This window comes from Aspergillus versicolor, assembly GCF_001890125.1.
Source record: "Aspergillus versicolor CBS 583.65 unplaced genomic scaffold ASPVEscaffold_12, whole genome shotgun sequence".
NCBI lineage: Eukaryota > Fungi > Ascomycota > Eurotiomycetes > Eurotiales > Aspergillaceae > Aspergillus > Aspergillus versicolor.
Genome location: NW_024467535.1, coordinates 352,687 through 378,696, shown reverse-complemented (window position 1 = coordinate 378,696; position 26,010 = coordinate 352,687). Strand labels below are relative to the sequence as shown.

The window sequence follows — 26,010 nt, the reverse complement described above, 5'->3', positions numbered from 1 at the left end:
TTGGTGGAGTAACCCGGGGTACGCAGATCAGGATGGGATGGATAATGCGAGTCATGTTCACTTACACGGAATACTGCAGGGAACTTCTGCAGCGGGTAATTATATGAAGATTGGTTTGATCCTTCGTGACCCCTCAGGGGAGTTGGGTTTAGGGTTAATTAAAGATATTCGATCTACATCAAGCGTTTGCAAGGGGATCAGGATTAGAAAGGAATAAACCACTTTATTCGGGATACAACTGGACAGCCAAAGTAGAGCTAGCGAGATGTAATCAGTAAACGACACCTTAAAGAATACTCCTATCATAGTGATAGCATAACACGCCACTCTGCGTATCCATCACATCGCCAACAGTAACTCTAGGAAACAGGTCACCGAAATCCAGCTCATCCATTACATCCGCATCAACAGACTCGTCATTCCGGGCAGGTCCATTATATTCAAACCTTCGCTCAGACGACATCTGCTGCCAACTCCACCAAAGACGATCAACCTGGCCGTGATGAAGGTAGAAAACTGGATCTATATCAGCCACATTAATTCAGTTAGCCGAGTCCATTTGTATGTAAATGAAACATGTAACAGGGAGGGCTCACCGTTTGGTGCCGTCACAGTCCTGAAATCCCCCTGGACAACATACGGAATCGTCAAATGCGACATCGTCTCCACGCGAAGCAGGAAGTCAAAGTACGAGGACTCGTTCCGGACAAGTTCCTGCAGCACGCTGGGTCTCATTGTCAAGTTACCCACTCTCTTCACTGTCTCTTCGTCCAGGAATCCACGCGAGAGGCAGTGAGGCTGGTACGCCCCTTCGTAGTATACTGGTGTGAATCCTGCGAATGGACCGTCGACCACACAGTGGCCGTTGACTCCCATTCTCGAGCCCATATTCGGGTCTATGTCAGTCGATGTGTTTTTGTCCCCATCTGCCCCGAAGCCGTCGTTGATGTTCCATATGGGCGATTTGAGGAGGTCCTGGTAGTCGAGGCTCCAGTCCCAGTATCTGGATGCAGGTTAGCAGGACTAGTGGTATGCTTGACATGACGGGGAGGGACGGACGGTATAACCCCATCGTATTCGCAGTACTCATACAGTGCTTGCTCATAGGCGTGAACGAAGAACCGATGCCAGGGGAGAAAAGAGGCGGCGTTGTGGGCTGGTTGTATTAGCTGCGATATACAAGGTATAGATATTGAGTAAGGACTTACAGTAATTCCCGACCCGACTATGAAGTAGTGAGAATTCATCATGGATTGTGGCATTGGAAAGCGACGACGATGGGGTTGTAGTTAAGCAATGAGCAGCTGCGAGATAGGACTGTTTTTCATTTTGAGTTAGGGTTCGCCATTCCTGTCGTAGGCGTGGTTGTGTGCATGTACTCCTGAGTTTTGGAGTAAGTAATAACGCAGATATCAGTACTGAAGATACGAGCAAAACGGCAATTAACGCGTAAGAGGACCTCGTTAGCTTTGAACGTAGGGGCTTCTCGCTGGTAGTTGGCGTGGGAGAGTCCGAGTTTGGAAGCAGGGAGTATTTCGTACTTGCTTTTCCGGTGAAAGGCATTGTGGAAGCACCAGGATCCAAAAGAAAAAGTAATAATCATAGGCTTAAGGCTGGCAGAAATAACATAGCTAGCCGGAATGTTAAGCGTGATAGTTGGACAGGACTCGAGGGGGCTGAGACTGTCCGGCTGCATATACTCGGCCCCATGTGCAACCTGGTGGGGGCTGGACGAGTCCCTGATACGCCTCGCATTATTTCTTACTTCCTTTTTACGGCAGATCTCCGTGATCCACGCAGAGTAAGACACCTGGTGATCAGCAGAGGGTGACAATGTGTGATCCTTGTGTCAAGGCTCCAATCGGAACTGCAGCTCATGTCGCACAAGCATTCCAGTTGTTGGGGGCCTTAAAAACAGGAGTACAGAAGACAAGTTGTATTAGAATCTGTTTTCAATACCGGATAGAAGTCGAATTTATAGCAAATCACCAACACTGGACTTTGACGTCTATATCACACTACTCATGGAGTCCACTGCTAGACTGCTCTCTGCTGAAGAGCAGGAACCTGGAGGATTCTCATTCAAACACCAGAATGAACTGACCAAGAGCAAAAGATCAATCCTATTATGGCTAGGACTGATACCCATCCTCATCCTTACAAACATTATGTCCTATATTGCTGGATCTTCACGATCAACGGTAGAGCCAGACAACCCAGCATCTTGTAAGTTCCTCTCTCTAGAGAAATAAACAAGCTCACAAAGGTAGACATAAATATAGACACAACACCGAAACCATTCCACTGGACAACAGAATACAGCTCAACAGAAAACAAGTCTCATACAGAGGACCTCTGGGAGCAGATCCAGCCATCTCACGGGTTTATAGCCGTCGACAGAACCTGGGCACAGCATAATGGTTGGCCAGAGAGTATGTATCTTCCCTCCGACAGGACGAAAGGAGTATATCTGTTGGAAGCATACCATTATCTACACTGCCTGGCAAGTTATATCACACCAAACCACAGGAAAAGGATTTCATGAAGTTTGACATGTATTAATTGGCAATAGAAAATACTCCGCAAGACCTTCTGGGAAGCAGTCGACGGAAAGCCCTACACGCATCATGCCCCGGGAGCACATATGAATCACTGCTTTGATGCATTGCGGCAGGTGAGATGTCTTCTGCTTATATCTCATACCATATGGCACTACGCAGTTCAAATTACTGACAAGGTACTGCAAACAGTACGTTACTTGCAACGCCGATACCACACCTTTATACACATTTGGCGATTTCACAGCAGGCGATGGGCAGACTCACCAGTGCAAAGACTGGTCTCAGGTACGGGACTACGCAACAAGGAATACAGCCTGCTACAGGGATAGTGTAGAGCATATCCCGCTAGGAGAGCATTTCGGGTTCTGCGATGATGGGGGCGATGGCGTTATTGAATTGGGTTGATATTACTATACTTACTTTACTTGATTGAGTAGCGCAATGTCCAAGAAAAATAGGTAATATAGAGCTCCGCTAGTTATGAATCATGTTCCAAATGGAACGGAACAAAAGAACCCTCGATATCAAACGCCCTCCATTTCTCTGCCCAACGCCTAACGTCCTCGTAATCGCGACACTGCCTGTCAAACCCCCACCTCGGGTTCCCGTTTACCCGCTCGTTTGTAGGTTCGAGACTTGAGTCTGCGGAACACAGGAGGCTTTGTCGGAGGTAGTCGAAGCAGTGGCCAACGTGTGGGTGGCGGTCGATGCCGGTGTCGAAGTCCTTGCCTTGGCTATCGGGGGTAGATGTGTAGTATGATCGACGGATGAGGTACTATAAGACCAACAGAATCAGAATATTGGTTTTAGTGATATAAAAGCAGGTAGACAGACCAGACAATGTAACTGGTGGAAGACGGCTACCACGGATGTAGTATTGGGCGAAAGGTCTGGATGGACGATATATCCTAGGCCATCTGAATAGTAGCATGCATGTTAGAAAGATATAATACAAGTATAAAAGTGAGTGGCACCTGGAATCAGCGCGTCCCAAACAGGCTCAGGCCCTGATTCGGGCGGAGGAGCTTCGAATTCAGGGTAATGGCGTATGCGTTGATTGACGTGAGATGAGAGGCAGACTGTCATTTATGAGCATGAGATAGAGCATTAAAAAGGATATCGGATTACCTTGAGAGATGGTGCCATCTGGAAAAGAGTTTATTGATCCGTAGTCACCACAATGTGCGACTGATGCTTTATTCCCACCCACGACTTTGTCAAAAACCACGCCTAGGAAAAAGCTAACAGAGAAGAGTGCAGTGGCAGCTACAGCCTTGTAGGCTATGAATGCCCTGCTTTCTGCAGGAGTACCAGGCTCAGTGAAGACAGGAAGAGTGGGAAGCCTAGTATATTTCATATTGTGTTGAACGAGCAAGCAATACCACAAAAGAGGACATAAAGGTGGGCTTCCCCTGCTTATAAGTTACTGCATACATGGAGTACGAAAAGAAATACGATCTAGCCCGAATAAACCACGACCACCTAACACCCCGTACTATAACAACTATAACAGCCCATTCGCGTACATGCCCTTCTCCCAACGTTGATTAATAGGTATCCCCGATGGCCTTGAGATCGACGTCTTCAGCAGAGTAGATACGATCTGCTGGTATTATCAGTATTAGTCAATGGCCATGGTCCAATACCGGCATGCTTACCGCTTGTGCCTTCAGAGTCAGGAATGGGGACAGCCGTCGCGAGGCCAACGAGGCTGAAAAGGAGGAGGTTAAGGAGGCCAGAGGTATTCATTTTCTTGTTTCAAGCCTGGTTGCTTATTTCGGTGACTTAGGGAATAATGTAGTTGCCAGAAGAACAATATTTCTGTTGGGCTAGACGGGTTCATATACCCCGAGCCACCCACCATCTAACCAACATCCAAGCATTCTGTCATTCTGTCACTGCCCCGCTGGCAACATACCAGTATCCATATCCCTTGCATTTCCGCTGATGCAATGGTCACACCCCTGCGGGGGCCAAAACCAAAACCCAGAGTATATATGTCCTACACAAGGGAGGCTCAGCGGGGGACTCCTGTTTGGTTAGCGGGAAGTAAGTGTGCGTTTTCTGTGTAGCAGGCCTGCTGATAATGTCGAAGGGATGAAATGGATGCCAGACTCCTGTAAGCTGACGGGGTGTAACTGGTTCTCCCCCGGCACAGCTGCATTTCCTGCTTACTCCGACGTCGTACTGCAGCTGGGGGCCGGGCCTGGACGGGGCTATGTTACCTTGCAGTTCATTCCTTGTAATTAGGGTATCAATGCAGATCATTTACCTTCAGACTACGGAGAACGGAGAATATAGTTTTGGCTGCATTTGGTGTTCAGGTCACTGAACGCACAACTTTAACCTGTGCTCATCATTTCGATTCACTATAGAGATCAGTAAAACTCAACTATGGAGAAAGAAGCAGAGGTCATCAGCCTTGCAAAGACCATTACCCAGTCGACAGAATCCCTCTGTCGACTTCTCACCGAGCATGGCCTACCAATGCCATCTCTCGACACCACTCCCCAGAGCATCTTTAGCCCTCAGGCTAGCACCGCCGAAATCACCACCGCAAAGACCAAAGCTATAAACGCTTGTATGGAGTTGCTCGACCGGCTGCAAGGACCATTAACATGCATGCTACCTCTTGTTAGTTCCATAACAACCCAGAAATAAACAATGAACTAACTCTGTCTAAAAAGTACAACGGCAGTGCTCTGCAGACAATATCCCGCTACAAGATCTACACCCACGTCCCAACCACCGGCTCCATTTCATACGAAGACCTCTCCTCAAAATGCGGAATCCACGTCTTCGAACTGAAGCAGGTTATCCGGTTCGCGATTGTCTTCCACCGGCTCTTCACCGAGGAGAAGAAGGGATTTGTCGCACACTCCGCTGGCTCGAGGATCCTGGCCCAGGACGGGATTGTCCAAGCGGGAATCGGCCAGTTTGATGAGTTCTATCCGGCATTTGCCAGGGTATGTACTTTAAGTCTCATCTTTTTGGTTCAGTGCGTTGACTTGGTTTAGACTGTAGACGCCATAGACCAGTTCGACGGGCATGAGCCAAACGAGACGGTATGCACTTCTATATACACCCTGAGCTTCAAGATAACATTATTCTAATAACAACAGGGGTTCTCCCTTGCGCACAACACAAACCAAGACCTCTTCTCGTATCTGCGCTCCCACCCCGCCAAAAGCAAGCAGTTCACCGAGGCAATGAAGTTCTACACGGGTCCTATACCGGCTTATTCTCCCAACTTCCTAATAAAGGGATATCCATGGGATACACTACCCACGGGCTCTGTTGTCGTCGACCTCGGCGGCGCAGATGGCCATGTTGGACAGATGATTGCAGATGCGAACCCGGGACTCTGTGTTATTGTCCAGGATTTGGATACTGTTGTTGAAGCTAAAGCTGGCCCTCACCCCGTCAACAAACGGGGGCAGGTTGAATTCCTAGCCCACGACTTCTTCACACCCCAGCCCATAACGGCAGACGTATATCTCTTCCGATGGGTGCTCCATGACTGGTCGGACGAGTACGTAGTCCGGATCCTGAGACAGCTGGTGCCGGCGCTGAAGAAGGGCGCGAGGGTTGTTGTGAACGAGAGTCTCTGTCCAGAGAGCGGGTCGCTGCCGCTTGCAATGGAGAGGTATATCCGGTATATGGATATGATGATGCTTGCGTTTACGAAGTCGAGGCTGCGGGATGAGGAGGAGTGGAGGGGGCTGTTTGCACAGGCGGATGGGAGATTTGGGGGTGTGAAGTGTTGGACGCCGGAGGGGGCGGCGTTGGCAATTATTGAGGCTACTTGGATTGGTAATTAATTTGATTATTTTGATTGATTGTCGAAATGGATGAGTGATTGATAATTGCTTGTAAACCGAGGCTATAGAATTAGACAACTAATCCTTCGGGACCGACACCTCCTTTGCGATTTGCAAGATACTGTCAAGTTCCTCTGCAGGAGTACGTCCCATGCCGCACTCAGTGGACACTCCAAACTCCCTCTGGACAACCTCGCGAGCAGCCTTGATCCTCCGCAGAGTCCCAGCCTTGTCATTGGCATGAACAACCCCCAAGTAAAGCCTGGTATGCTTGTCCGCTTCAAGCTCTCTCAACGGCTCAAAGTACGCCACATCATCTCGGTCTTTAGGCACCGGAACATGGAACCAGCCAACAGTACGCTGCTCACCAAGACGCTTGAGAATGCCATTTGCAAAGTCCACCAACACGCCCAGATCCTCCGGCTCAATGAAGTGCCTATGGCCAAGGTCACCATAACAAAGATGGAACCCAACCGGTATCTCACTCGGAATATCAGCACAGATACGTTCAATACGATCCAAGAGCCCCTCCTTAACGGGCTCGAAATGCGCCTTGAAGAACTCATCCGTCAATCGACCGCGTGCATTTTCCAAGGCCGTGGTCTCAAAGCACAGATCCCACTGGAGCGCGAGATCATGGGATGGGATTTCCTTAATAATCGAAGCCAGCGACTCGAGAATGCGCTGCTCGTAGAACGGTTCCAGCTGCGCCTGGAACTCGGGCTTTATGTGGCCCTGGATGCAAGCGTACGGCGTTGGAAGCGAGACCTGGAACCGCACTCCCTTGGGGATGATGCCGGCATCGCGGAGTTTGATGAATTGCTTGTACGAGGCTAGAGCCTGGGTGTCGTACTGGGTTGGCTCGAGTGAGCTCTGGGTGAAAGCTGCAGAATAGTCTGATGGCAATTCAGGCCCGCCGAGGGTTGGTCGGAGAGCGTCCTTGGGGAAGAATGGGATCTGCCAGCCGATCCAGTTGGCGCGAGTGCCTGTTTCGCCGTCGGGGATGGAGAACAGGCGATCGGGCAGAGCAGCAGGGATCTTGTGGAAGACCTCGTCGGTGGAGGAGAGGGGGATGCTTCCCACGAGGTGGACGCCGGTAGGAGATTCCATGATAGACTGATGAATAGATGATGAATAGATGATGAATAGATGATGAACAGACAGTGATGAGGGATGGAGAAAAAGAGAGGAATAAAGAAGTCAGATGGAGGTGTTACGAAGTAAAGAGTAAAGTCAAGATGAGGTGGAGGAACAAAGAACAGAGTTTGTGTTACACTGCTATCTGGACACCCCAGTCCTACATGCAGCATAAGCTGACTGCATTCTCTCACAGAATGCCTGCACCAACTCAGCCATCATTCTTCATACTGCAGGCTGTCTCCTGACTTCACATGCGAAGTAGTCCCCCTCTTAACCCGCAATGTCCCGCCAATTATGCGTTCTCGCAGTCAAGCCTCGCCATGTCTCTCACTCCAGAGGAGATTGCCTACTACGAAGCAAACGCCAGCGATGACCTGCGGCCAAATCAGATCGCGGCCTGTACGTGCGGCATTGCCTTTGCCGTCAGCGCAGTTGTTGCTCGCATGATTTCGAGGCGTCGGTCGAGAGTCAAGCTTGGCTGGGATGACTATACAATTTGCGTGGCGCTGGTAAGCAGACCTTATTACTCCTCTTGCTATACTAACAGCACTAGATGGGGCAGCTCACATACGCCTGCCTGATGGCGCTGAATGTTGCCAACGGCGAGGGCCTGCACATCATCTTTCTCAAGGACATGAGACTATTTGCTCAGGTATGTAATTATAGCCGAGTGCGCTGCAATTGTTAACCTTCTAGGTCTACGTCGGCGCCATCATCTGCTACTCCATCACCATCATGCTGACGAAAATATCGATTCTTATATTCTACCACCGCATCTTCCCAGTCAAGTGGCTCACCGCCGTCTCCTATGCCATGGGCGTGCTGGTAATATCATACAACCTTGCGCTGATATTCGTGGCGGCATTCCAGTGCATCCCTCTGTCGAGTCTTTGGACTGGGAAGCCAGCCCAGTGCATCAACGTTTCACCTCCTTTTCTGACTCTGGCGTACGAATGCCACACCGAAGAATATGCTCAAGAATGATAAAGTCTGACATGCTGCAGAATCGTGAATGTAGTCACCGACTTTGCCATCTTAGCCTTACCAATCCAGCCAGTCCTCGGACTGAAGATGCGAACCGGCCGCAAGATCCAGGTTCTCAGTATCTTCCTGCTGGGAGGGATGTACGTCTTTCTATTATATATTATCAAGTATAAAACTGATGATGGACAGCGTATGCATATTCGGCGTCATCCGATGCGTCGCCTTGTCGACAATGAAAAACACAGATCTCAGCTGTACGGGCCATTCTTCTTCCTCAATTCATATACTAACTATATACAGACAACGCAGTCTACTCCGGAATCTGGTCGTACACCGAAATATCCGTCGGGATCGTCGCCGCGTGCATGCCGACGCTGCGCCCGCTGTTCAAGAGCAGGAACAGAGAGTCGAAACATGCCGGCGACAGTGCATACAGCTCGAACGCGTATTTTGCACGCTGGAAATCCAGTCTGGGTCGGTCTTCGGCGTCGAAAGGGACGGATGAGGGTGATATTCCTCTTACTGGAACGGGACGGTCACTCTACACGGTCTAAGCCTTGCGAATTACGCGAACTTGCAGTATTACAGCACTATTGATAGTATGGAGAAGTCTGCTAATTTATAAGCCAACGTTGAGCGGGTCAGATAGAAATACCAGACCTCATACCTTCCAAGCCAGGGGTAATAACTAATAATTACAAATTCTCACCTGCCATTCGCCTAACCTATTATCCAAGACCATTATCCGCATTTCCATCGCATTAGGAAGTTCGTACCTCAACAGCTCATACGGGAATGGGACCGTCCGAACTCCACCACGCATTTATCTCGGCGTTTTTTTCTAGAATACGTGGATATCTCACTCTTCACACTAAAAGTTAGCACAGTCTGACTAAAGTAGGAATCGGAGCTACTGCTGTACTAAGGAAGTAGGCCTCCGATGCATCGGCACTTGGGACGCCGGTCGAGTGGAAGTTGAACTAAGTCAACTAACCCCTGCCTGTCTGCAGGTTTTAACTACATTATACGGATACACCGTTCCTGTTAGTGCGGCAGTGGGAGTTTGGGACAGCAATAAGGTTGGTTTGACAGGCTCGACAACCAAGGAACGGATTCAGACCCACCATATTCACACAGTCGAGTTGAGTCGTCTACTGTGTGTCTCAGACATGGCCTAACCAGTAACTCGTCCCAGTTCAGAGTTCAAGCTCACCGTCTCGCTCGCTCAGACTGGCGGGAGTCTCTTCCCACTGCCCAAATCCGGTAACGCAGTGGATCAGGCATGGTGGACACTGTGGATCAGTAATCTGAGGCTACTGGCTTCACCAAAGGGCCCTGAACACAGCCCCTCTTGCTCCTTTGGGCCGTGAAGAATCGGTGGACACTGGACTGGCTACTGGTGTCTCCCGTGGACGCGGACCCGGGATGGCTCGAAATTGCAGTCCCAGATGGACCAGTCTAATTATCTTTACCTTATTTATCCTTATTATTCCCGTCGGCTGTTGTGATTTGTGAGATTGATCATCCATCTTTACAAGAAACATACACCAACAGAAAGGAAGAATGGCCACAACAATCCAAGTCCCCCATCTCGGCGGCACAAAGGCCGGATACGCCTTTGCGCGCGAATACGACGCCTCCAAGCCAACCTGCGTCCTCGTCAACTCCATGTGCATGACATCGGCGCTGTACAAGCCCCAATTCGAGAACGAAGAGCTGGCGAGTGCCATGAATCTCCTCGCGGTTGAGCCCCTGGGCCATGGTGCGACGAGCTGCCCGTCCGAGCACTTCACCTACTGGGACTCGGCGATCATGGCCCTCCAGGTGCTGGATGCGTTTGGGATTCAGAAGGCCTTTGCGCTGGGGACTAGCCAGGGGGGTTGGATTGTTGCCCGCATGGCGCTCTTGGCTCCGGAGAGGGTAATCTTCCAAATTCCAGTCATTTACAAGTAAAGCGAAAGGGCTAAAATTGATACAGATCCAAGGTATCCTGCCCTTGGGCACGTCAATGGACTACGAGTCGTCCGACTCTCGGTCCAAGGGATGCTGGGACCCGGCTTCTCTGCTGACGCCGTTCTACGAGAAATGGACGAGCGAGAGCGCGACTCCGGACTTTGTGGTGGACGAGGTGTGGTGCGGGATGGTGGGCTCCGTCGGGTTTGGGGCGTTTGCGACCGAGGAGAGCGGCGCGTTCTGGAAGCAGACGCTGCAGGAGGTGTACCGCGGAGATGAGGGACGCAAGAAGGTCCGGATGGCGCTGAACTGCCTGATTGAGCGAGACGGGCTGCTGTTGAGACTGCGGGACGTCCAGTGTCCGGTCTACTGGCTGCAGGTGAGGCCCTAGCCCTAACACTGCAAAGCGCAGAAACTGACAGACAGTTCAGGGCACCGACGATACGCCGTTTGGAACGACCGTTGCAACTGAGCAGATCAGCCGTTTCACACGGTCCAGGGAGGCCCGACTGCAGATGGTCGAGGGGGGCTGTCACTACCTCAACGCCACCCACCCAGAGCCCGTCAATCGTGCCATGTTGGACATGGTGCGGAAGTACGCCAGCCTGTAAAGGGCTAGACGAGGATGTTCTCCACGATGTAGAGTTTGCCTGAGTGGGCCTAACTGCCGACGATGGAGACTAATTTTGGCATCTCGGGCCGCTGTAGAATGATTACCATTACGTTTGGACGGGTGCAGTTCCGTGTAGTCCGCTGTAGTCCGCTGTAGTTCTGTTGATGTCTAGTTTAAATAATATGTCTCTCTATTTTCTTCTTTCATGTACTCGACAATGGCGGGAAACGCGGACAGCCTGCAGCCATGGACGGTGGCCACCGTCAGCGCCGTGACCGTCCTGGCCTTTGTAGCGGTCTGTCTTCGTCTGCTGGCACGGTTCGAGCGGAAGCAGAAGCTCTGGTGGGACGACTGGATGATTATTTGGTCAATGGTACGCAAGCAAGCAAGCAAAGTATCTATCAAGTACTGACCTAACAGGCCTGGAACTTCGTCGTCGTGGGCTTCATCTTCGCCATGCACCACAACGGAATGGGCCTACATGCGAATACTCTCCATCCTAATAACGTCGTCCTAATCGCCAAGTTCCTCGTCGTCGCGGAGATCCTATACGCATTCAACCTGGTCTGGACCAAACTCAGCATCCTCTTCTTCTACTACCGCATCTTCCACCTCCCCTACTTCAAGCGCTGGGCCTACGCCATCGCCATCTTCGTCATCGCCTGGGTCATCTGCGTGACCTTCCTCTTCATCTTCATCTGCGTGCCCGTGCAGAAACTGTGGTACCCACAGCTCCCAGGCCACTGCATCAACCAGGTCGGGACCTGGATCGCAAACGCAATCTCAACCATCGCCTCCGACCTCGCCATCCTAATCCTCCCTCTGCCTCAGATATGGAAACTGCAGCTCCGAGCTGCCGAGAAAGCTGCCCTAACCTTTGCCTTTAGTCTGGGGTTCTTGTACGCCAACCAACCAACCACCCACCCAAGTCCCTTGAGATAGTTGCAGTGCTGATATTGGATATAGCGTCGTCTTCGCCTCCGCATACCGCTTCAGCGTCCTCTTCTCCTACACAGCCCTCGACTCCTCCTACACCCTCGCCCCGACAGTCGGGTGGACGGCCATCGAAATGTCCGCCGGAATCGTCTCAGCATGCCTGCCCACCCTCCGCCCGGCATTCGCCTTCTTCTTCCGCGTGCTGGGGCTGAGATCCGTGATGCCCTCGCTGCTACGCACGGGTGGGTCCCGGACGGCGTCTACGTCGAAACTCACCTTGAATACAGCGGGGCATAGCCATAGCCATAGCCGTAGCCGTAATGGGAATGGGAATGGTGGTGGTGGCTCTGCGTCGGCGCCGAGTAATATCGACCTGGTGCGTGCGAATCGGCGCTCGTTTTACCATTTACCGGATGATGAGAGTGATTCATTGGATTCCCAGACTAGGGTTGATGGGGGGCAGTTTAGGCCCGGGTATGATAGTATGAAGACCAAGACTGTCGTGCATGGGAGGGAGAGGGAGGAGATGGAGGCGGAGAATGAGCGGTGGTTGAAGAGGACTCGGGATGATGTGCCTCTAAAGGGAATTAGGGTTCAGACCGAGTTTACCCAGCACGAGTTTTGACTTATATTGTTAATAAATACTCTTGATCAAGCAAACGGATCCCTCGTCCCATCATCGTTCTCATCCCAGACATACTCAACAAACCGCGCCACCTCACTCACAACACTCTTCCCATAGACCTCCCTCGCCAACGCCAACAGCACATCAATTCCAGCACTCACCCCCGACGAAGTCCAGACATTCCCATCAACCACCCACCGCGCATTCCTCACCCACTCCACCTCCGTCCTCAGCGCAATCGTCGCCTCCCACCGGATCTTATTCGTCGTCGCCCTCTTGCCATCCAGGATGCCTGCCCTCGCAAGCACTCCCGCCCCGGTACACACAGACACCGCATATCGAAGGGAAGGGTAGATCTCTGCCACGAATTCAATAACCGGCTGGATGATCTCGGGGAACCGTGTCCCTACACCGCCGGGGACGATGAGTACGTCGATCTTCTTCTTACCCCCCTCCTCCAGAGACGGGTTTAAGAAATCATTAAATGTCCCCGTCGGGACGATTTCCTGGGAACATACAGACCCCGTTGCCAGCAGGGATGGATCCGGGGAGCGGGTTGAGACGGGCTCAGGCGTGGCGGCCAGAATGGAGAGTTCGATAGGGGTTTGTCTGGAGAGGGTGTTGAGGATTTGTAGTGGGCCGAATGCGTCGAGGGCTTCGAAGCCGGGGAATAGGGCGATGGCGTAGTGCATTTTTTACTGATAGTTGGTTGATTCGAGTTCTGATGTTAGATGGAGGGGGGTTGATGTGAGTCAGAGTATGGCGATGGCGTAGTTACCGTATAGCTTGGCGTCGCGCTATTGTTCAGTTCTTCTTATTGGCTCAAGGAGAGAACTACAAATACCAAAGTTAAATATATTGATTGTGGCGATAATATATCAAGGGATTACCCCAGTTCTACGACTTCGAACATGCAAAAGGACGGCCAGTCACACCATCCCTAGTCTGTCGTATCTACAGAACAGTCAGCCTAGTAATAGATCCAGGGTAACAAGACCTACCAAAACAACAATAGTCGCATACGTGCCACACCCCAAAACGCCAATCCCAAACAAAAAGACCAGCGCATTACAGCACGCCCTGAGCCAGTTCCTGCGACTATACCAACTCCCCTCCTTCACGAGGACGAACCAAATCAGCGCAGGGATATAGTAACACAGACCCGAGTTGAGCAAAGCACCACTGATGGACAATATCGTGGTGAAGACAGGGATCGCCTCGGACACTATCCACGAGATGGCGGTACACACAGCAACCAGCATAACCCAAGTAACCCAGCCGCGTTTAGAATTGACGTAGCGCGTGAGCGAATCGCGGTATATATTCCCGTGGATATACCTCGCCCCGATACTGATGTTGATCGAGCCCGAGATGAAAATCACCGGGAGGGCAATGCCAAAGGCGACTCTGGAGACGACAGGGCCAGCGGAAAGCAGGGCGGGGGCTTGCACGGCTTGTCCGACGAATGCGTAGATGACGGCCCCGATGACTGTGTAGAGAAAGGCTTGGAAGGCGCCGAGGGTGCAGACGGACTTGACGTAGTGCCTTGGGGTGTGCATCTCGCTCATGAAGGAGGGGAGCGCGATTGCGAAGGAGTATGCGAAGACGATGTTGTTGATGGCGACCATGGCGGAGGAGAAGTCGATGTCCTCTGCGGGCCAGGCGGACCAGTCTGAACTCTTGATGCCCCCTGGTTGTTTGGACTGCTGGATGCCTGTGGCTATGAATGTGATTCCGATGGCGACAAGGATCGAAACGATATCGATGTAGCCGAGGATAGCGAGGTCGGCAAACGCTGGAGGGATGGCTAGGAGGAATAGAATCACAGCAGAGACAGCGCCGAATACAACACCACAGACGTCGCTTTGCGTGATATCAGCCAGGGCAATTGTGCCAGTGAGACAGTGTGATCCGACATTCAGCAGCATGCCACACATGAAGGACAGCGTCACCAGCCAGAAGCCCCATTCTCCGAGAAGCAGCCGGCCTATATCGCCGTAGTTGTTGATCTCTGGGTACTTGAGCTTGACAGCCCCGACCTCGTAGCTGGCGTACGTTGCAATAAAACCTATTCCCACCGTACATATAATCCCTGCCACCATACCGAGGGTCGCAAACGCCGCAGGAAGACTCAGACTCCCAAGCGCAATCGCCTCCACAAACAGCACGACCGTGAGACGCTTCCAGCCAAGACGATTGAATTTCCTCTCTCCATCCAGCTCTAACTGCCGTCCAAGATCCGTGCTGGAATGCGGCGACTGCGGCATTTCTGGGACATCTTTCGGCGCAGACCTATCGAGGTCTTTCTCGTTGTCGAACATGGCCATTGCTGGGGGGTTCATCGGGATGAAAGGATGGTTGTTTTGATTAAGACGCGGGGCGCCATGTTGCATTTAAAAGGCGAGGAGGCCGCACAAAAGCCTTGCGCGCTTCCTTGCATGGTGCACATGCATATGCAGGTGATGGCCAGTGTGATTCGTATTGCTTCAGGTCAGTCATTCAAGCCACATTGCCTGCAGTCTGGAACGGCGGTGTGGACGAAGGAAAGGTATATCTAGATAAACGTCGTGAAGGAAAGTAGATTGTTCTAGTTATGGCGAGTTATGGTCTGTAGGATTACAGCCTACGGGGCATTCTGAGCGATTGATCAAGTAGGCGACATGGTTACACAGACCCACCTCGTCCAGCACCTCTGGAAAGACTGCCTAAAGAAAGAAAGCGAGACAGGATTCATCTCCCTGCTGGGTCGCAATATCAACCGCCGTCCTCCCCTGCTCATCACGGGCCTCCATATCAGCCCCGGCGCCTATTAACATGGACAGAAGCTCAACATCTCGGTTCAAAACAGCACAGAGAACCGGCGTTAGGCCTTTCTCGTTCTTGACATCAACATCGATCCCCGCGCTCAAGAATATATCGGCATAAACAGGATTGCCCAACCAGCAGGCATCGTGAAGCAGCGTGTCTCCTCGGTTACGATGACTGAGGTCGGAGCCGGCATCTAGTAGCAAGTCTATAACGCTGCTGCGGTCTGAGTCGCTGAGAAGTGCCCAGCGGATAGGCGGCCGCCCGTGGATGTCCTTGGAGTTGACGTCTAGTCCTGCGTCTAGGAGTATCTGGCAGATAGAGCTCTCTGCATACCGCGCAGCGTAATGAAGTAAGGTTGCCTGCCCGTCGTCAAGGACGTGGACATCCGCACCAGCATCTCTAAGTGCGTGGAAGGCAGGTATATTAGACGACTGCAAAGCATAATGTATCGGCGTGACGCCATCGGATCTGGCATTAACATCGAGACCAGCTGCAACGAAAAGGCGAATAATACCAGTAACAAGGTCGTCCTTCGCGGCCTTGATGGAAGCAAGGCCCTTTTTCAATGTTGACGGATATACACCATAATCTAGAAGCAGTTTTAAGATGGGGACTTTCCCAGCGAGAGCTGCTTTGAGAACAAGTGGCCAGGCTGGGGCACACCATTTATCATCAATGGGCTGGTCCAGTTGTGCATCAAGCAGAGTTGCAACGATATCCTCGTGTCCCTTGTCGACAGCGACGGAAAGTTCATTCAATTGTGGCACTATAGTGGCGTCGCATTCCGTACCGACCAGAAATTTGACAACCCCTGTATGTCCGTAATGTATAGCGTCATGCAACAGATCTCCCAAGAGGGCCCGGTTCCGATATACCAGAGGGTTTATTTCCAGCACCGGGGCCACATAAACTGGGTTACCGATGCGGACGAGGGCTCGCAGTAGCTGTCCATCGAGACAATCTGACTTGGATAAAATGGATTTGAACCGCGTCGCGTCGTTTCTGCGAGCAGCGGTTACGAGGGCTTCGCGGCGGACTCTTGGCCGGGCGATGGACGCGAAGTTACGCGAAACAAGGCACAACGCCTTGGGCTCTTTTGTGTAATCAACTATCATACGGACAATCTCCGGGGGAAGATCTCGTAGCGATGGCATTTTGGAGAGTTCAATGGAAGAAGAAAGGAGAAAAGGAGAAAGCAAAGGAGAAAGCCTTTGCTGAATACGAGGTGGATAACGAAGTTTCTCCACTGTGATCAGCATTGCCGGTCAAACTGGAAGGTTGATACTGTTTAGATTATTTATCTAGAGTATGCTTGGGCTGATCTGATAACTTGGGTCCAGGCAACTGCTGCCTAGTATTGGACCTACTTAAAATCCCCTCTTCCTGCAGTTTAATCCTTGCTCTTCATTATTTACCCCGTCAAGCACTATATGATGGCAGACGACGACCTCAACGGCCTCGACCTGCCTGAATTTGGCTTCCTCCCTTTTGACCTCTATGTCATAGTTAGTGAACACCTTAGACCGTGTACTGCTAATATCAACGAATAATACAGGCAAAATGGAACCCAGCCTCCCTCTCCACCACGCAACAAAAGAAACAGCTCGTCGAAGAGTGGATTCAACTAGGGAAATACGGGCGAAGAGTACCCTCAGTCCATTTTCTATCTCAAACAATAGATGATAATAAATACACAGCAATATCTCGGCGCAATCCCACTACCAGAAGAAATCCCGAACAACGTCCCACAAAACCTTCTAAGTCCTAGAGAACGGGCCCATAACGGACAAATAGAGCGTACGCTCTTTATTCGGACGTGGTATGGCGACTATAATGATCCAGCGAGCCAGGAGAAGGCAGATGTGGATTATGCCCATTTGGTTGAGGTCATTTCGACCGAATATGGAGAGATGAGGCTTATGATCGATGAGTTCTTTATTTTTGACGACAAGGAGCAATTCTCTTCTTCTTCTTCTATCCTTTCTACACAGAGCAGCGATGTTGAATTTTCAGACGGTGTCGCCATTCCCACACCTGGATGTATACCCTCGTACGTTCTCACCGCATTGATGCACTGTCCTGACCAGATCGACGGTAGTCGAATTGAGAATCTAGGTGCCTTTCCTCCCGCTGAAGAAGTTGAAGACTGGCAGATGCTTCTTGTACTTGTTGCAGATCGCAAGGCGTGTGAAGAGGGATGGGTGCTGCACTTGGCGATCAACCACAGGGGACAGGTTCTTCCTTTCCGGATCAGAGACGGGGCGGACTGGGTTTCGGTGAGTTGTGGGAATTGGAGTGATGGGCAGCAGTTGAGAGAGAATACGCTTAATCCTGAGGAGGACGTGGAGTTGTATATGGATCGTGGAGGGAGTGGGTGGAATTGATAGATCTTCTACTTTCTACAAGCTTGTATGTAATAGTCTTATTATGATTGAATAGAACAATGTACTTTATCATATTTATTCCAAGTACGGGCAAAAAGAGAATGCGGTGCGAGTAATGAAAAATATATCCATGACCCTAATTCCCATCTAGACGCATCAGTTACAACCGGGAGTTCTCCTTCCCCAGAGTAACCTTCTGAATCCGACCAGGAAGCCCAGTCAGACTCTCAGAGTCAAACCTGAAATCTTGTTCAGCTGCCACAAGATTAGCATGTATCCATAGACACCTCTTAAAAGTATGCGAATAGGACTCACGCTTAGCCAACTGCAGCTTCTTCATCTCACGCGGCCCATTCTCTCCTTCTTCCAGCCCATTGCAGTTCTTTCCCGCCTGGACCTGGCGCCACTTCCAGAACGGCGTGAAGCGGTCGGGCTTGCGCTCGAGCTGGTTCTTGACGTACTGTTGGCATGGTTAGCTTGGCTGTCTAGAATGGGACATTGAGACTGACCTTTCCAAGAACAGGGAGGAATTTGAATCCGTGGCCGCTGTAGTTGTCAGTTCTGATCTTACGAGAAGATGTTGTACTTACGAGCCACCAGTGCAGATGAACAGTGAGTCGGAGTATCCGGGAACGTAGTCGATTACGAACTATACTGGTTAGTAGTAGCTTTATGTTACACTAGAGTACTTACCTCGTTGTCGATGCTATCCGTGTACCAGCATAACTTTACATATGTTAGCATGGGCTTAATGTATAACAATGGCAGACTGACCCTGCTATCTGTGAATCCAAACTCAGCCAGTTCAGGGAACATGCCGCCGATAACCTGCTTCATCAGACTGAGGCCGTAGAGCGGCACGGTGTTGATAGGGTTCGGGCTGTATTTTGTGCGTGGTGTGGAGAGGCGGCTATCAGGTCAGCCATTGAATATCTAACAAGGTCTGGTCATAGCATACATATTATTCTGAGTGGGGTGATCTTGGAAGTTGGTGAACTTAATGAGTTAGCAGGATATATAAATTAGAGGTACGCTCATACCTTTCGAGCACGGAAGCCGAACTTTATTCGGCCTTCCTTGGTGATAGGAAAGGAACCTCCCTCGTAGGCCCTATAATACTGTTAGTTAATGATGGTATTTAAGGAATAGATGCATACCCATCTCCTTCACCCCGCAAAAAGCGCCAGATGGGCATGTTCTTAGGGTGGAACTTCTCTCTGAGATCCTTCCGGTGCTCAGGAATGTCAATGAACATCAGCGTGCCCATCGTGGCTTCAACACTCCTGTGGGCTTCAGGCACAACATGTGCCGTCCAGGGACCGCCTATACACATTAACAGGGCTCTTGACACTAACGCAGGGCACCCACAAGCAACAACAACAAGATCAGCAGAGTGACTCCGGCCATCTAGCGTGAGGATTCCAGTAACTTTCTTGCTAGCCCCTGATTGTTCGGTGATCAACTGCTTGAGTTCTCCGTGAGGCTTCCCGAGGACGAATTTCACCCCGGCCTTTTCACAGAGATGCCGAGCATATACACATGCCTGCAGTAGTCAGATATATTCGATACAACTAGAGAAAGACGAACCTTGTCAGCCAGTGTCACCCCCGAAGCCGCATCCAGAAAGCCATTCGTAGCGTTGTTATTGAAATGATCGAAATTATGGTACTTCTTCCCCCACTCAGCCCCGAGTTTCCATGCACGTTCTTCGTCGTTGGTATTTCCCTATCTTGTATTAACACTGATCGTAGACTGGAAGTGAGCTGCTCACCTTGACAAACTGCAAATCCCGAAATCCCTTGGGCGCCGTCGCCTCCACTGAGCTCAGGCTCGTCTTGTAGAAGTCGATCATCTCATCCCCGTCTGCAAGGTTATACAGCCCGCAGACGGTGAGCAGCTCATCCTCCGTGGTGAGCGACGGGGGCAGAGCAGAGGGATCACTTTCGCGAATCTCCTTGTTCCACTGCAGCCAGATATCCCGTGCCTCGAAGGCGAGGTCTTGCGAGCTGCGGATGGTTAATATTATGGGCGGGGATGATGTAGATGGGTGTGCAGACTCACTGTTCCTTTGTGCCGTATGTGGCTCGGAAGATCTTGTTGATATCCGAAGACGCCGAGTCACACCCATCGGCGGGGTTATAGAAGGTCCTGTCGTAGGGCTGACGGTCGAAGATGGTGACGTTCTTGTAGCCACTGCGCGCCAGCCAAAGGGCCGTGCTGAGGCCGAAGACGCCGGCGCCGACGATGATAACGCGAGAGTCGGGAGTCGTCATTGTGCCAGTATTACACTTCTATTCAAGATGGACAAGGCAGTGCTTGAACTACCTTTGAGCGTGTATACGGTTTTAAGATTGGGATAGATCTCGCAATTGCCGGGATCTGATAGAGACGCGGCAATTCCGGTCCCCACTGGATATGGACTCGGTAATTGCGAGACCTTTTAAGTTAATCTCGAGCTGATCTCTGCTTATCTCTGCTTATCGTCTCGGGGGCTCCGGGCTTGGGGGCTAATTGAATATTTTGACGCGACGTCTCTATCCCACTCACACTCTGGTACTGCTGGAGAAGCCCCGCGTCAACTTCATTCTGATATCATTGGCGATGATTCCTCCAAAGGATCCATCTTACGTATTCAATTAGCCTTGAATTACTCTGTATTGTGGCAGCTTCGCGGGGTCTGGGGCCCCAGGATCGGACCTGGGGTATCAGAATCAACACTCTTGGTGCATCCATACAGATATCTCAAGTTTCTCGTATGTTTGAAGGTATCCATGTTGGTTTCATATTGTGGATCACTGATATCACCGCAGGGATAACCCTAGAAGGTCAGCCACCTGAGCCTGACGAGATAACGAGAACAACTCGAACAACCAGATCCCCTCTTTCAGCTCGAGCCAATGTAGATCTCGATCAACCCCAGATTTTGAGATTGTTATCTCCATTTCGGAAGTGCCGAAGCCTGGACTCTTATCTCAAGGGTGCGATCCTCTCTACTTCAATGCCGCCAGCCCTGCTGTGGCTACCTTTCTGCCCTTGTTGAATTGTAACTGGATATCACGTCTCTGAGAATGGGAATTAAAGGCATTCTCAGCAAGACATCACTTGCGAACTATGGCCGACAGATCAGGAACGCACCGCGCGAGGTCATCTTCAGCCGGAGCTTGATCCTGTCGTCCATGATGTATGCTTCGGCTGCCGTTACTTTAAGTGAGAATATCCTATCTGTCTATCCAGGAGCAAGGCTAACTGCTTCAGCATGGGACCAAGGAATGGGATCAACCGTTCCCTCCCTCCCAGGCTTCCAGAACCACTTTGGTATCAGCTCCGGGTCCGACGCTGGTGCTATCAAGAACTTCGTCTCCCTCGTCTACCTCGGGGACGCCGCCGGGGCTGCTCTATCATTTTTCGTCAATGACCGCGTTGGACGTCTGTGGTCGTTCCGCTTATACTGCTGCGTATGGTTCGTCGGACAGATCGTCGCCATCGCAACCCCCAACGTAGCAGGGCTATACGCCTCGCGCATAATATCAGGCCTCGGAATCGGCGCTCTGAGCGTCACCAGCATCATGTCCATCGTCGAGATCGCACCCGCCGAGATCCGTGGCCTCCTCGCCGCCTGGTTCTCGGTTGGAATGGGCATCGGGCTGATGGTGTCTGACTTTTGTGTCTACGGCGTGCAGCTGCACATCGCCCCGAGCAGGCTCCAATACCAGGTCGTCTGGTTCGCACCGTGCATCTTCATGTTCCTCTGGTGTGTAGCTAGTTTCTTCCTCTGCGAATCTCCACGCTGGCTCCTCCTTCGTGATCGACATGATGAAGCCCTACAAGCCCTCATCCACCTTCGACGCCTCCCAGCTAGCCATCCTCGCGTGCAGGAAGAACTCCAAGCCATGACCGAAGCCATCCGCTCAGAGACAGAGATCCAATCCTCTGCTGTAGACGACAACTCCCCATCAAAGGTCGTCAGCATCGCAAAGGAAGTCTTCACCGTCCCTTCCAACCTCCGCCGTGTTCAACAGGCCCTGATCCTGTATGTCTTCCCCCAGCTCTCCGGCGGCAACTCCATCACAAACTACTTCATACCTGTACTCGGGATCATCGGCGTCGACGGGGATTCAACACACCACCTCTTCCTGACCTGCATGTACGCCCTATCCAAGTTCTTCTTCAGCCTCTTCGCCTCCTTCCTCTTCATCGACGTCCTCGGCCGCAGAAACTCCCTCTTCATCGGAATCTCCCTCCAAATGCTCTCAGACATCTACATCGGCGCATTCATCAAAGTCGAAAACGACAACAACAACGGCGCCCCCCGCTCCGCAGGAGAAGCCGCGTTGGCTGCGATATTCTTACACGCCCTCGGCTACTCAGTCGGCCTCCTCACCCTCCCCTACGTCTTTGGCGGCGAGCTCTGGCCAAACCGTATCCGGTCCTTTGGGGCGGCCCTGGCCCAGACCTTTCACTGGCTGTTTCATTATGCTATGACGTATGCGCTGCCGTCGCTGCTGGAGCGGACGGAGAACTGGGGCGCGTTTGTATTCTTTGCGGTGTGGTGTGCGGTTGCTATTTTATATGTTTTCTTGCTTGTGCCTGAGATGGCGGGGTATACGGTTGAGGAGATTGATAGGATGTTTAGTGGGCCTTGGAGGGTGACGGGTGTTAGGGGGGTGAAGGGGGGCGGAGGGGATAGAAGTAAGATTAGGAATAGGAGTGGGAATAGCGATGTTGAGGAGGTTATTGAGGGGAGGGATTTGGAGAGGGTCAAGTAAGTTTCTTCTTCCTTCAGTCATTTCTTGTGGTGTGGCTGACAGATATAGGAGTAAAACCCTCGAGACAGACGTAAAGAAGCTGCAGCAGTCTTGATGCTCTTTACCATTAACGATATCATATATCTCTCTGCTCTCATATCTAGCCATTTCCAATATAATCATTAGTACCATAGCTGTAAAGAGCAATCAATCATTCCAACCCATCCGCAACCATCCTGTCAAACTCCAAACCAGACGAATCCAACCATGGCGTCGCTCCAGCCCAGAGCCCCGCCATTTCCACGTCCGGCGTAAACAGATTCGAGATATCGGGGATTGTCAGTGGCGATGTGTCCAGGCCTAGAACGGTAGATTGGCCTCCTAGGATGGAGTCGTACTGCGCAGAGTTAATTATTATATGGGGCTGTAGTAGGGTTAGGGATAGTGTAAATACCATTGTTTCGATCTCCAACGATTCTGCAGCGGACTGCGTCTCTGTTTGTTGGTTGGGCTGGTTTGGCGTGAGGTTGATATTCCCATTCCCAGTCCCATTCCCAGTCCCTGCATCCGGTTCTTTCCCAGATATAGACTGCCAGATCCTAAAATACCAGTTAGCACCACACCATCAAGTAGCAAAGTAATAAAGAGTGAGAATACCCCATAATCTCCTCCGGCCCACTCCAAACAATCCGATCCAACAACCTCTTCAACCCCTCCCTCTGTCCCACCTCAACCCCAGCCCCAGGCCCAGGCCCAGCACCAGGCTGACAGTGATCATTCCTTATAAACAAATTCGAGACATCCTCAAAAAGTCTCAGAAAAGGCGCCGCCGCGGGGAGTTCGCGCGTGTAGATCGCCAACGCACTCAGACAGGCGCTGATGGCCTGGTGTGCGCGCCGGGGCGTCAGGGCCGTCGGATCGATGGCGAGGCATTGCAGGAGTGTAATCCCGCAGTAGAAGAAGTGGTAGACTGTGATGAGGTCGGCTTGGGTTTGCGGGTTTAGGCTTAGGGTTTTGGTGCTCTACATAAGTATTAATGGCTGGCTGGCGATGGGGAAGTAAGTGGGTAAGGGTAGGCACCTCGCAGGCATCGGCGGCAAAGTCACCGCAGAGTTTTATCAAGGCCGGGTCAATGGGATTACCCATGAGAACTGGTCTGATGATTATGAGGATTGCTTGCAGGTATGTTGCCTCGACGCGGTCCGGGTTCTGCTGGGGGAAGGGTCTGGCGTCCTTGCGTGGTGCTTGCTGGCGCCACTGGTCGAGTTCGGAGAGGAGACGCATTACGTCGTCGAAGGAGGGTTTCTGGGCATGTGGTCCGGTGAAATTAGATCTATGATATTAGCGGATTTGAAAAAAGTAAAGGGATGAACACGTACAGTATTTTTGATCTGATGCGGTAGACTTGCAGGTGGTGTAGGGCGGCTGTCATCTGCTCGTTGTCAGTATACGTTTGACAGGTGGGTTAATCTATGTTGCCAACATACTGTCGTTACAGTACCCTCTTGTCCGTCCTGCCCAGCTGCCTGCAGCCGCTGTAGTTCTCGGATCTTGTTGTGGTCTGTACAGGTGCAGTCGATATCCACCGGAATCTACAACAAGTCAATAGTCGGTCGTAGAAATCTTAGAAAACAACGAACCTCGACATCAATATCCGAATCGCTAATTCCAAATGGAAGCTTTGACAGGATTCCAAGGCATCTAGACCGTCAGATATGCTACTTGTATCACTGTGAGACATACCGATCAAAGCAATAAGCACACCAAAAGAACCGCTTCCGAAGCTCAACGGTGTACGGGTCTATATCTCTTGACTCTCGAGTATTCGAAACGGAGCGGTGGAACCTAAGTCTGATACATAGTCGCAGTGCAAACGCTACTAGGTGCCTGTTGGACGTTAGGTGGGATTAGACAGTAGGTAGACGACGAACCAGATTGGGGATTCAGTCTGTATGGGTTAGCACGTTAGATAACAAGAGAAGCAACACGTACTGGAGCACGAAAGTAGTACTGCACTATACAGAGAAGGGCCTGCACTGTCGCGGAGTCTTGCGATGCCATGACAGCGGGGAGATAACATCGAGCGCGAGCAAAGTATTCCTAATAAGTTAGAGAGTGACAGTGGTATAGTTACAAACATACCTCATATGAATTCTCCGGATTAGAAATCAAACGAGCACCGATGGCATAAATAATCCAGATAAAGAAGGCTCCTGGAGATGTTAGAAAAACCAACCAAGACAAGGAGACATACCTCTCTGCGCCTCAACTGGCGCCTGGGGAGAAGCATAAGCAAGTGCATCTCGGTCCTGGTGCCACTCGCGAACACGAGTCCAGTCGACAATGCAGTACCGCGCTTGCGTATAAAAATAGACAGTGTCTACCAGGGTCCGGGCGCTGGCGCTGGAAGGAAGTGAAGGCAGGGACTCTTCTATTTCTGAAGTCGATGCGTTGCCATGCAGCATATCCAGGACTGTGATGTCAAAATTTGAGGCCTGAGGTGCTCGCGGCGATTTGAACAGGGAATCTTGGGGACGTCGGCTTGGATACCCGATAGCGGCCCTTCTGAGGTCCTGTGGGTGTCAGTAGGTATCTCATCATATGAAGAAGATCTTACATGTTCTTGTGGCGCGGGACGGTGTCCTCTACGCTCAGCATCTTCTGGGGGCGTGAGATGCACATTGTTTCCGAGAGCAGGCCGGGCATTCGCCGCCTGTAACTGTGCTTCCAAGGTCTGGATGCGGGCCTCCAGGGTGGCAACATATCTACACATATCAGCTATTATCTGAACTGATTCCAGAGGGTACGCACCCATCACCTCTGAATACACCGTCAGGAGGGAGGTCAAATTCACACTCTACATCATTAGCCCTGCTTATCAACTAGACAACAGACATACCAGCCCGGGACTTGGCACAAGCGACGCATTTCCTGCTACTATTAGCGAGTCCATCTACCTACAGAGCAAAACAACCTACCGGTGGGAATTTGCGCTGTTGTAGAAGCATTTGATCTTCTTCCGCTTGCAGCGCTGGCCTTGCGCGAGTCAGCTAAACGCCCCGCCCAAGAGAAACAGATTCATACAAGCATTAGTGCTCCGCCGGTGGATACCCACCGCGGACGCGACGTGGCGGGCTCTCGGATCGGTGGGCGACCGGTGGTCCATGGTGTGTTGGAGGATTGATGTGCAGATATCACGGAATTGCCGAGAGAAGAGGCAGAAAGGGGTGGTCTTATAACAGCCTATCACAGTGCTGGATATGGTGGAGAAAACTGTGTATCTTGGCATATAAACAATTAGCAAGTTGCCACAGGACGGTTATACATCATACTAATATAGAATATATATATGGTTTATATGGACCTCTCCACATGGAATTCCTGGCTACCGGTTACTAAGTAGTAGTGCTACTATTATTGCTGGTTATTATAGATAGTAA

General features: G+C 51.2%; 15 protein-coding genes across 15 annotated transcripts; 7 read left to right on the top strand and 8 right to left on the bottom strand.

The window, feature by feature from the left end:
• Positions 1–216: 216 nt before the first annotated feature.
• Positions 217–1,642, bottom strand: ASPVEDRAFT_201521 (tyrosinase family protein). The gene is made up of 4 exons (XM_040809346.1): positions 1,209–1,642; positions 1,060–1,156; positions 597–1,003; positions 217–522 (listed from the first exon to the last, which is right to left on the bottom strand). Exons 1-4 carry the CDS (start codon positions 1,561–1,563, stop codon positions 287–289), a joined length of 1,095 nt encoding a protein of 364 aa, XP_040672795.1. The 5' UTR covers positions 1,564–1,642; the 3' UTR covers positions 217–286.
• A 326-nt stretch (positions 1,643–1,968) lies between these two features.
• ASPVEDRAFT_154956 (uncharacterized protein) lies at positions 1,969–3,097 on the top strand. Its single transcript, XM_040808432.1, has 4 exons — positions 1,969–2,226; positions 2,271–2,503; positions 2,573–2,674; positions 2,751–3,097. Exons 1-4 carry the CDS (start codon positions 2,025–2,027, stop codon positions 2,964–2,966), a joined length of 753 nt encoding a protein of 250 aa, XP_040672794.1. The 5' UTR covers positions 1,969–2,024; the 3' UTR covers positions 2,967–3,097.
• On the bottom strand, positions 3,040–3,918 carry ASPVEDRAFT_88297 (uncharacterized protein; the record flags this gene model as incomplete). The annotated part of the gene is made up of 4 exons (XM_040818282.1): positions 3,040–3,336; positions 3,396–3,478; positions 3,536–3,640; positions 3,690–3,918. The coding sequence occupies 4 exons, from the start codon at positions 3,916–3,918 to the stop codon at positions 3,040–3,042; spliced, it is 714 nt and encodes a 237-aa protein (XP_040672793.1).
• A 190-nt stretch (positions 3,919–4,108) lies between these two features.
• On the bottom strand, positions 4,109–4,310 carry ASPVEDRAFT_88296 (uncharacterized protein; the record flags this gene model as incomplete). The annotated part of the gene is made up of 2 exons (XM_040818280.1): positions 4,109–4,167; positions 4,220–4,310. 2 exons carry the CDS (start codon positions 4,308–4,310, stop codon positions 4,109–4,111), a joined length of 150 nt encoding a protein of 49 aa, XP_040672792.1.
• A 645-nt stretch (positions 4,311–4,955) lies between these two features.
• ASPVEDRAFT_88295 (uncharacterized protein) lies at positions 4,956–6,382 on the top strand (the record flags this gene model as incomplete). The annotated part of the gene is made up of 4 exons (XM_040818278.1): positions 4,956–5,195; positions 5,249–5,527; positions 5,579–5,626; positions 5,684–6,382. The coding sequence occupies 4 exons, from the start codon at positions 4,956–4,958 to the stop codon at positions 6,380–6,382; spliced, it is 1,266 nt and encodes a 421-aa protein (XP_040672791.1).
• Positions 6,026–7,620, bottom strand: ASPVEDRAFT_46405 (uncharacterized protein). Its single transcript, XM_040813543.1, has one exon. It carries the CDS (start codon positions 7,490–7,492, stop codon positions 6,461–6,463), a length of 1,032 nt encoding a protein of 343 aa, XP_040672790.1. The 5' UTR covers positions 7,493–7,620; the 3' UTR covers positions 6,026–6,460.
• Positions 7,621–7,842: 222 nt separating this feature from the next.
• ASPVEDRAFT_88293 (uncharacterized protein) lies at positions 7,843–9,060 on the top strand (the record flags this gene model as incomplete). The annotated part of the gene is made up of 6 exons (XM_040818275.1): positions 7,843–8,031; positions 8,076–8,174; positions 8,219–8,469; positions 8,527–8,646; positions 8,696–8,760; positions 8,807–9,060. The coding sequence occupies 6 exons, from the start codon at positions 7,843–7,845 to the stop codon at positions 9,058–9,060; spliced, it is 978 nt and encodes a 325-aa protein (XP_040672789.1).
• Positions 9,061–10,069: 1,009 nt separating this feature from the next.
• Positions 10,070–11,070, top strand: ASPVEDRAFT_141837 (alpha/beta fold hydrolase; the record flags this gene model as incomplete). The annotated part of the gene is made up of 3 exons (XM_040807780.1): positions 10,070–10,426; positions 10,485–10,838; positions 10,891–11,070. The coding sequence occupies 3 exons, from the start codon at positions 10,070–10,072 to the stop codon at positions 11,068–11,070; spliced, it is 891 nt and encodes a 296-aa protein (XP_040672788.1).
• Positions 11,071–11,289: 219 nt separating this feature from the next.
• ASPVEDRAFT_141141 (uncharacterized protein) lies at positions 11,290–12,633 on the top strand (the record flags this gene model as incomplete). The annotated part of the gene is made up of 3 exons (XM_040807723.1): positions 11,290–11,466; positions 11,493–11,971; positions 12,039–12,633. The coding sequence occupies 3 exons, from the start codon at positions 11,290–11,292 to the stop codon at positions 12,631–12,633; spliced, it is 1,251 nt and encodes a 416-aa protein (XP_040672787.1).
• A 26-nt stretch (positions 12,634–12,659) lies between these two features.
• Positions 12,660–13,325, bottom strand: ASPVEDRAFT_141479 (DJ-1/PfpI family protein; the record flags this gene model as incomplete). The annotated part of the gene is made up of 1 exon (XM_040807751.1): positions 12,660–13,325. The coding sequence occupies one exon, from the start codon at positions 13,323–13,325 to the stop codon at positions 12,660–12,662; it is 666 nt and encodes a 221-aa protein (XP_040672786.1).
• A 205-nt stretch (positions 13,326–13,530) lies between these two features.
• Positions 13,531–14,900, bottom strand: ASPVEDRAFT_56525 (uncharacterized protein; the record flags this gene model as incomplete). Its single annotated transcript, XM_040815224.1, has 2 exons — positions 13,531–13,587; positions 13,635–14,900. 2 exons carry the CDS (start codon positions 14,898–14,900, stop codon positions 13,531–13,533), a joined length of 1,323 nt encoding a protein of 440 aa, XP_040672785.1.
• A 1,959-nt stretch (positions 14,901–16,859) lies between these two features.
• On the top strand, positions 16,860–17,885 carry ASPVEDRAFT_65547 (uncharacterized protein). Its single transcript, XM_040815813.1, has 3 exons — positions 16,860–16,946; positions 16,997–17,086; positions 17,139–17,885. The coding sequence occupies exons 1-3, from the start codon at positions 16,872–16,874 to the stop codon at positions 17,823–17,825; spliced, it is 852 nt and encodes a 283-aa protein (XP_040672784.1). The 5' UTR covers positions 16,860–16,871; the 3' UTR covers positions 17,826–17,885.
• Positions 17,886–17,985: 100 nt separating this feature from the next.
• ASPVEDRAFT_154944 (NAD(P)/FAD-dependent oxidoreductase) lies at positions 17,986–20,098 on the bottom strand (the record flags this gene model as incomplete). Its single annotated transcript, XM_040808431.1, has 13 exons — positions 17,986–18,080; positions 18,141–18,285; positions 18,335–18,371; positions 18,416–18,474; positions 18,519–18,551; positions 18,600–18,735; positions 18,784–18,821; positions 18,866–18,935; positions 18,983–19,148; positions 19,194–19,368; positions 19,413–19,550; positions 19,597–19,831; positions 19,887–20,098. The coding sequence occupies 13 exons, from the start codon at positions 20,096–20,098 to the stop codon at positions 17,986–17,988; spliced, it is 1,539 nt and encodes a 512-aa protein (XP_040672783.1).
• Positions 20,099–20,395: 297 nt separating this feature from the next.
• On the top strand, positions 20,396–22,591 carry ASPVEDRAFT_76010 (uncharacterized protein; the record flags this gene model as incomplete). The annotated part of the gene is made up of 3 exons (XM_040816324.1): positions 20,396–20,578; positions 20,636–21,032; positions 21,081–22,591. The coding sequence occupies exons 2-3, from the start codon at positions 20,894–20,896 to the stop codon at positions 22,589–22,591; spliced, it is 1,650 nt and encodes a 549-aa protein (XP_040672782.1). The 5' UTR covers positions 20,396–20,578; positions 20,636–20,893.
• ASPVEDRAFT_46398 (uncharacterized protein) lies at positions 22,588–25,756 on the bottom strand. Its single transcript, XM_040813542.1, has 17 exons — positions 25,655–25,756; positions 25,549–25,606; positions 25,470–25,501; positions 25,382–25,427; positions 25,188–25,335; positions 24,825–25,143; positions 24,713–24,783; positions 24,563–24,670; positions 24,502–24,518; positions 24,314–24,457; positions 24,211–24,271; positions 24,058–24,162; positions 23,950–24,002; positions 23,651–23,903; positions 23,228–23,592; positions 23,025–23,169; positions 22,588–22,967 (listed from the first exon to the last, which is right to left on the bottom strand). The coding sequence occupies exons 1-17, from the start codon at positions 25,734–25,736 to the stop codon at positions 22,782–22,784; spliced, it is 2,193 nt and encodes a 730-aa protein (XP_040672781.1). The 5' UTR covers positions 25,737–25,756; the 3' UTR covers positions 22,588–22,781.
• Positions 25,757–26,010: the final 254 nt, after the last annotated feature.

Excerpts from the sequence above, each read along its gene's own strand:
- ASPVEDRAFT_46405 (XM_040813543.1), bottom strand. The coding sequence starts at position 7,492 with ATGGAATCTCCTACCGGCGTCCACCTCGTGGGAAGCATCCCCCTCTCC.
- ASPVEDRAFT_154956 (XM_040808432.1), top strand. The coding sequence starts at position 2,025 with ATGGAGTCCACTGCTAGACTGCTCTCTGCTGAAGAGCAGGAACCTGGA. Across the intron at positions 2,227-2,270 it reads GCCAGACAACCCAGCATCTT|ACATAAATATAGACACAACA; the intron begins GTAAGTTCCTCT and ends TCACAAAGGTAG. Across the intron at positions 2,675-2,750 it reads GCTTTGATGCATTGCGGCAG|TACGTTACTTGCAACGCCGA; the intron begins GTGAGATGTCTT and ends TACTGCAAACAG.
- ASPVEDRAFT_46398 (XM_040813542.1), bottom strand. The coding sequence starts at position 25,736 with ATGGACCACCGGTCGCCCACCGATCCGAGAGCCCGCCACGTCGCGTCC. Across the intron at positions 24,671-24,712 it reads ATCCGGAGAATTCATATGAG|GAATACTTTGCTCGCGCTCG; the intron begins GTATGTTTGTAA and ends CTAACTTATTAG. Across the intron at positions 24,003-24,057 it reads AAGAGGGTACTGTAACGACA|ATGACAGCCGCCCTACACCA; the intron begins GTATGTTGGCAA and ends GACAACGAGCAG.
- ASPVEDRAFT_201521 (XM_040809346.1), bottom strand. The coding sequence starts at position 1,563 with ATGCCTTTCACCGGAAAAGCAAGTACGAAATACTCCCTGCTTCCAAAC. Across the intron at positions 1,004-1,059 it reads GAATACGATGGGGTTATACC|ATACTGGGACTGGAGCCTCG; the intron begins GTCCGTCCCTCC and ends ACCTGCATCCAG. Across the intron at positions 523-596 it reads GACTGTGACGGCACCAAACG|ATCCAGTTTTCTACCTTCAT; the intron begins GTGAGCCCTCCC and ends TGGCTGATATAG.
- ASPVEDRAFT_65547 (XM_040815813.1), top strand. The coding sequence starts at position 16,872 with ATGATGGCAGACGACGACCTCAACGGCCTCGACCTGCCTGAATTTGGC. Across the intron at positions 16,947-16,996 it reads CTTTTGACCTCTATGTCATA|GCAAAATGGAACCCAGCCTC; the intron begins GTTAGTGAACAC and ends CGAATAATACAG. Across the intron at positions 17,087-17,138 it reads TAGGGAAATACGGGCGAAGA|CAATATCTCGGCGCAATCCC; the intron begins GTACCCTCAGTC and ends ATAAATACACAG.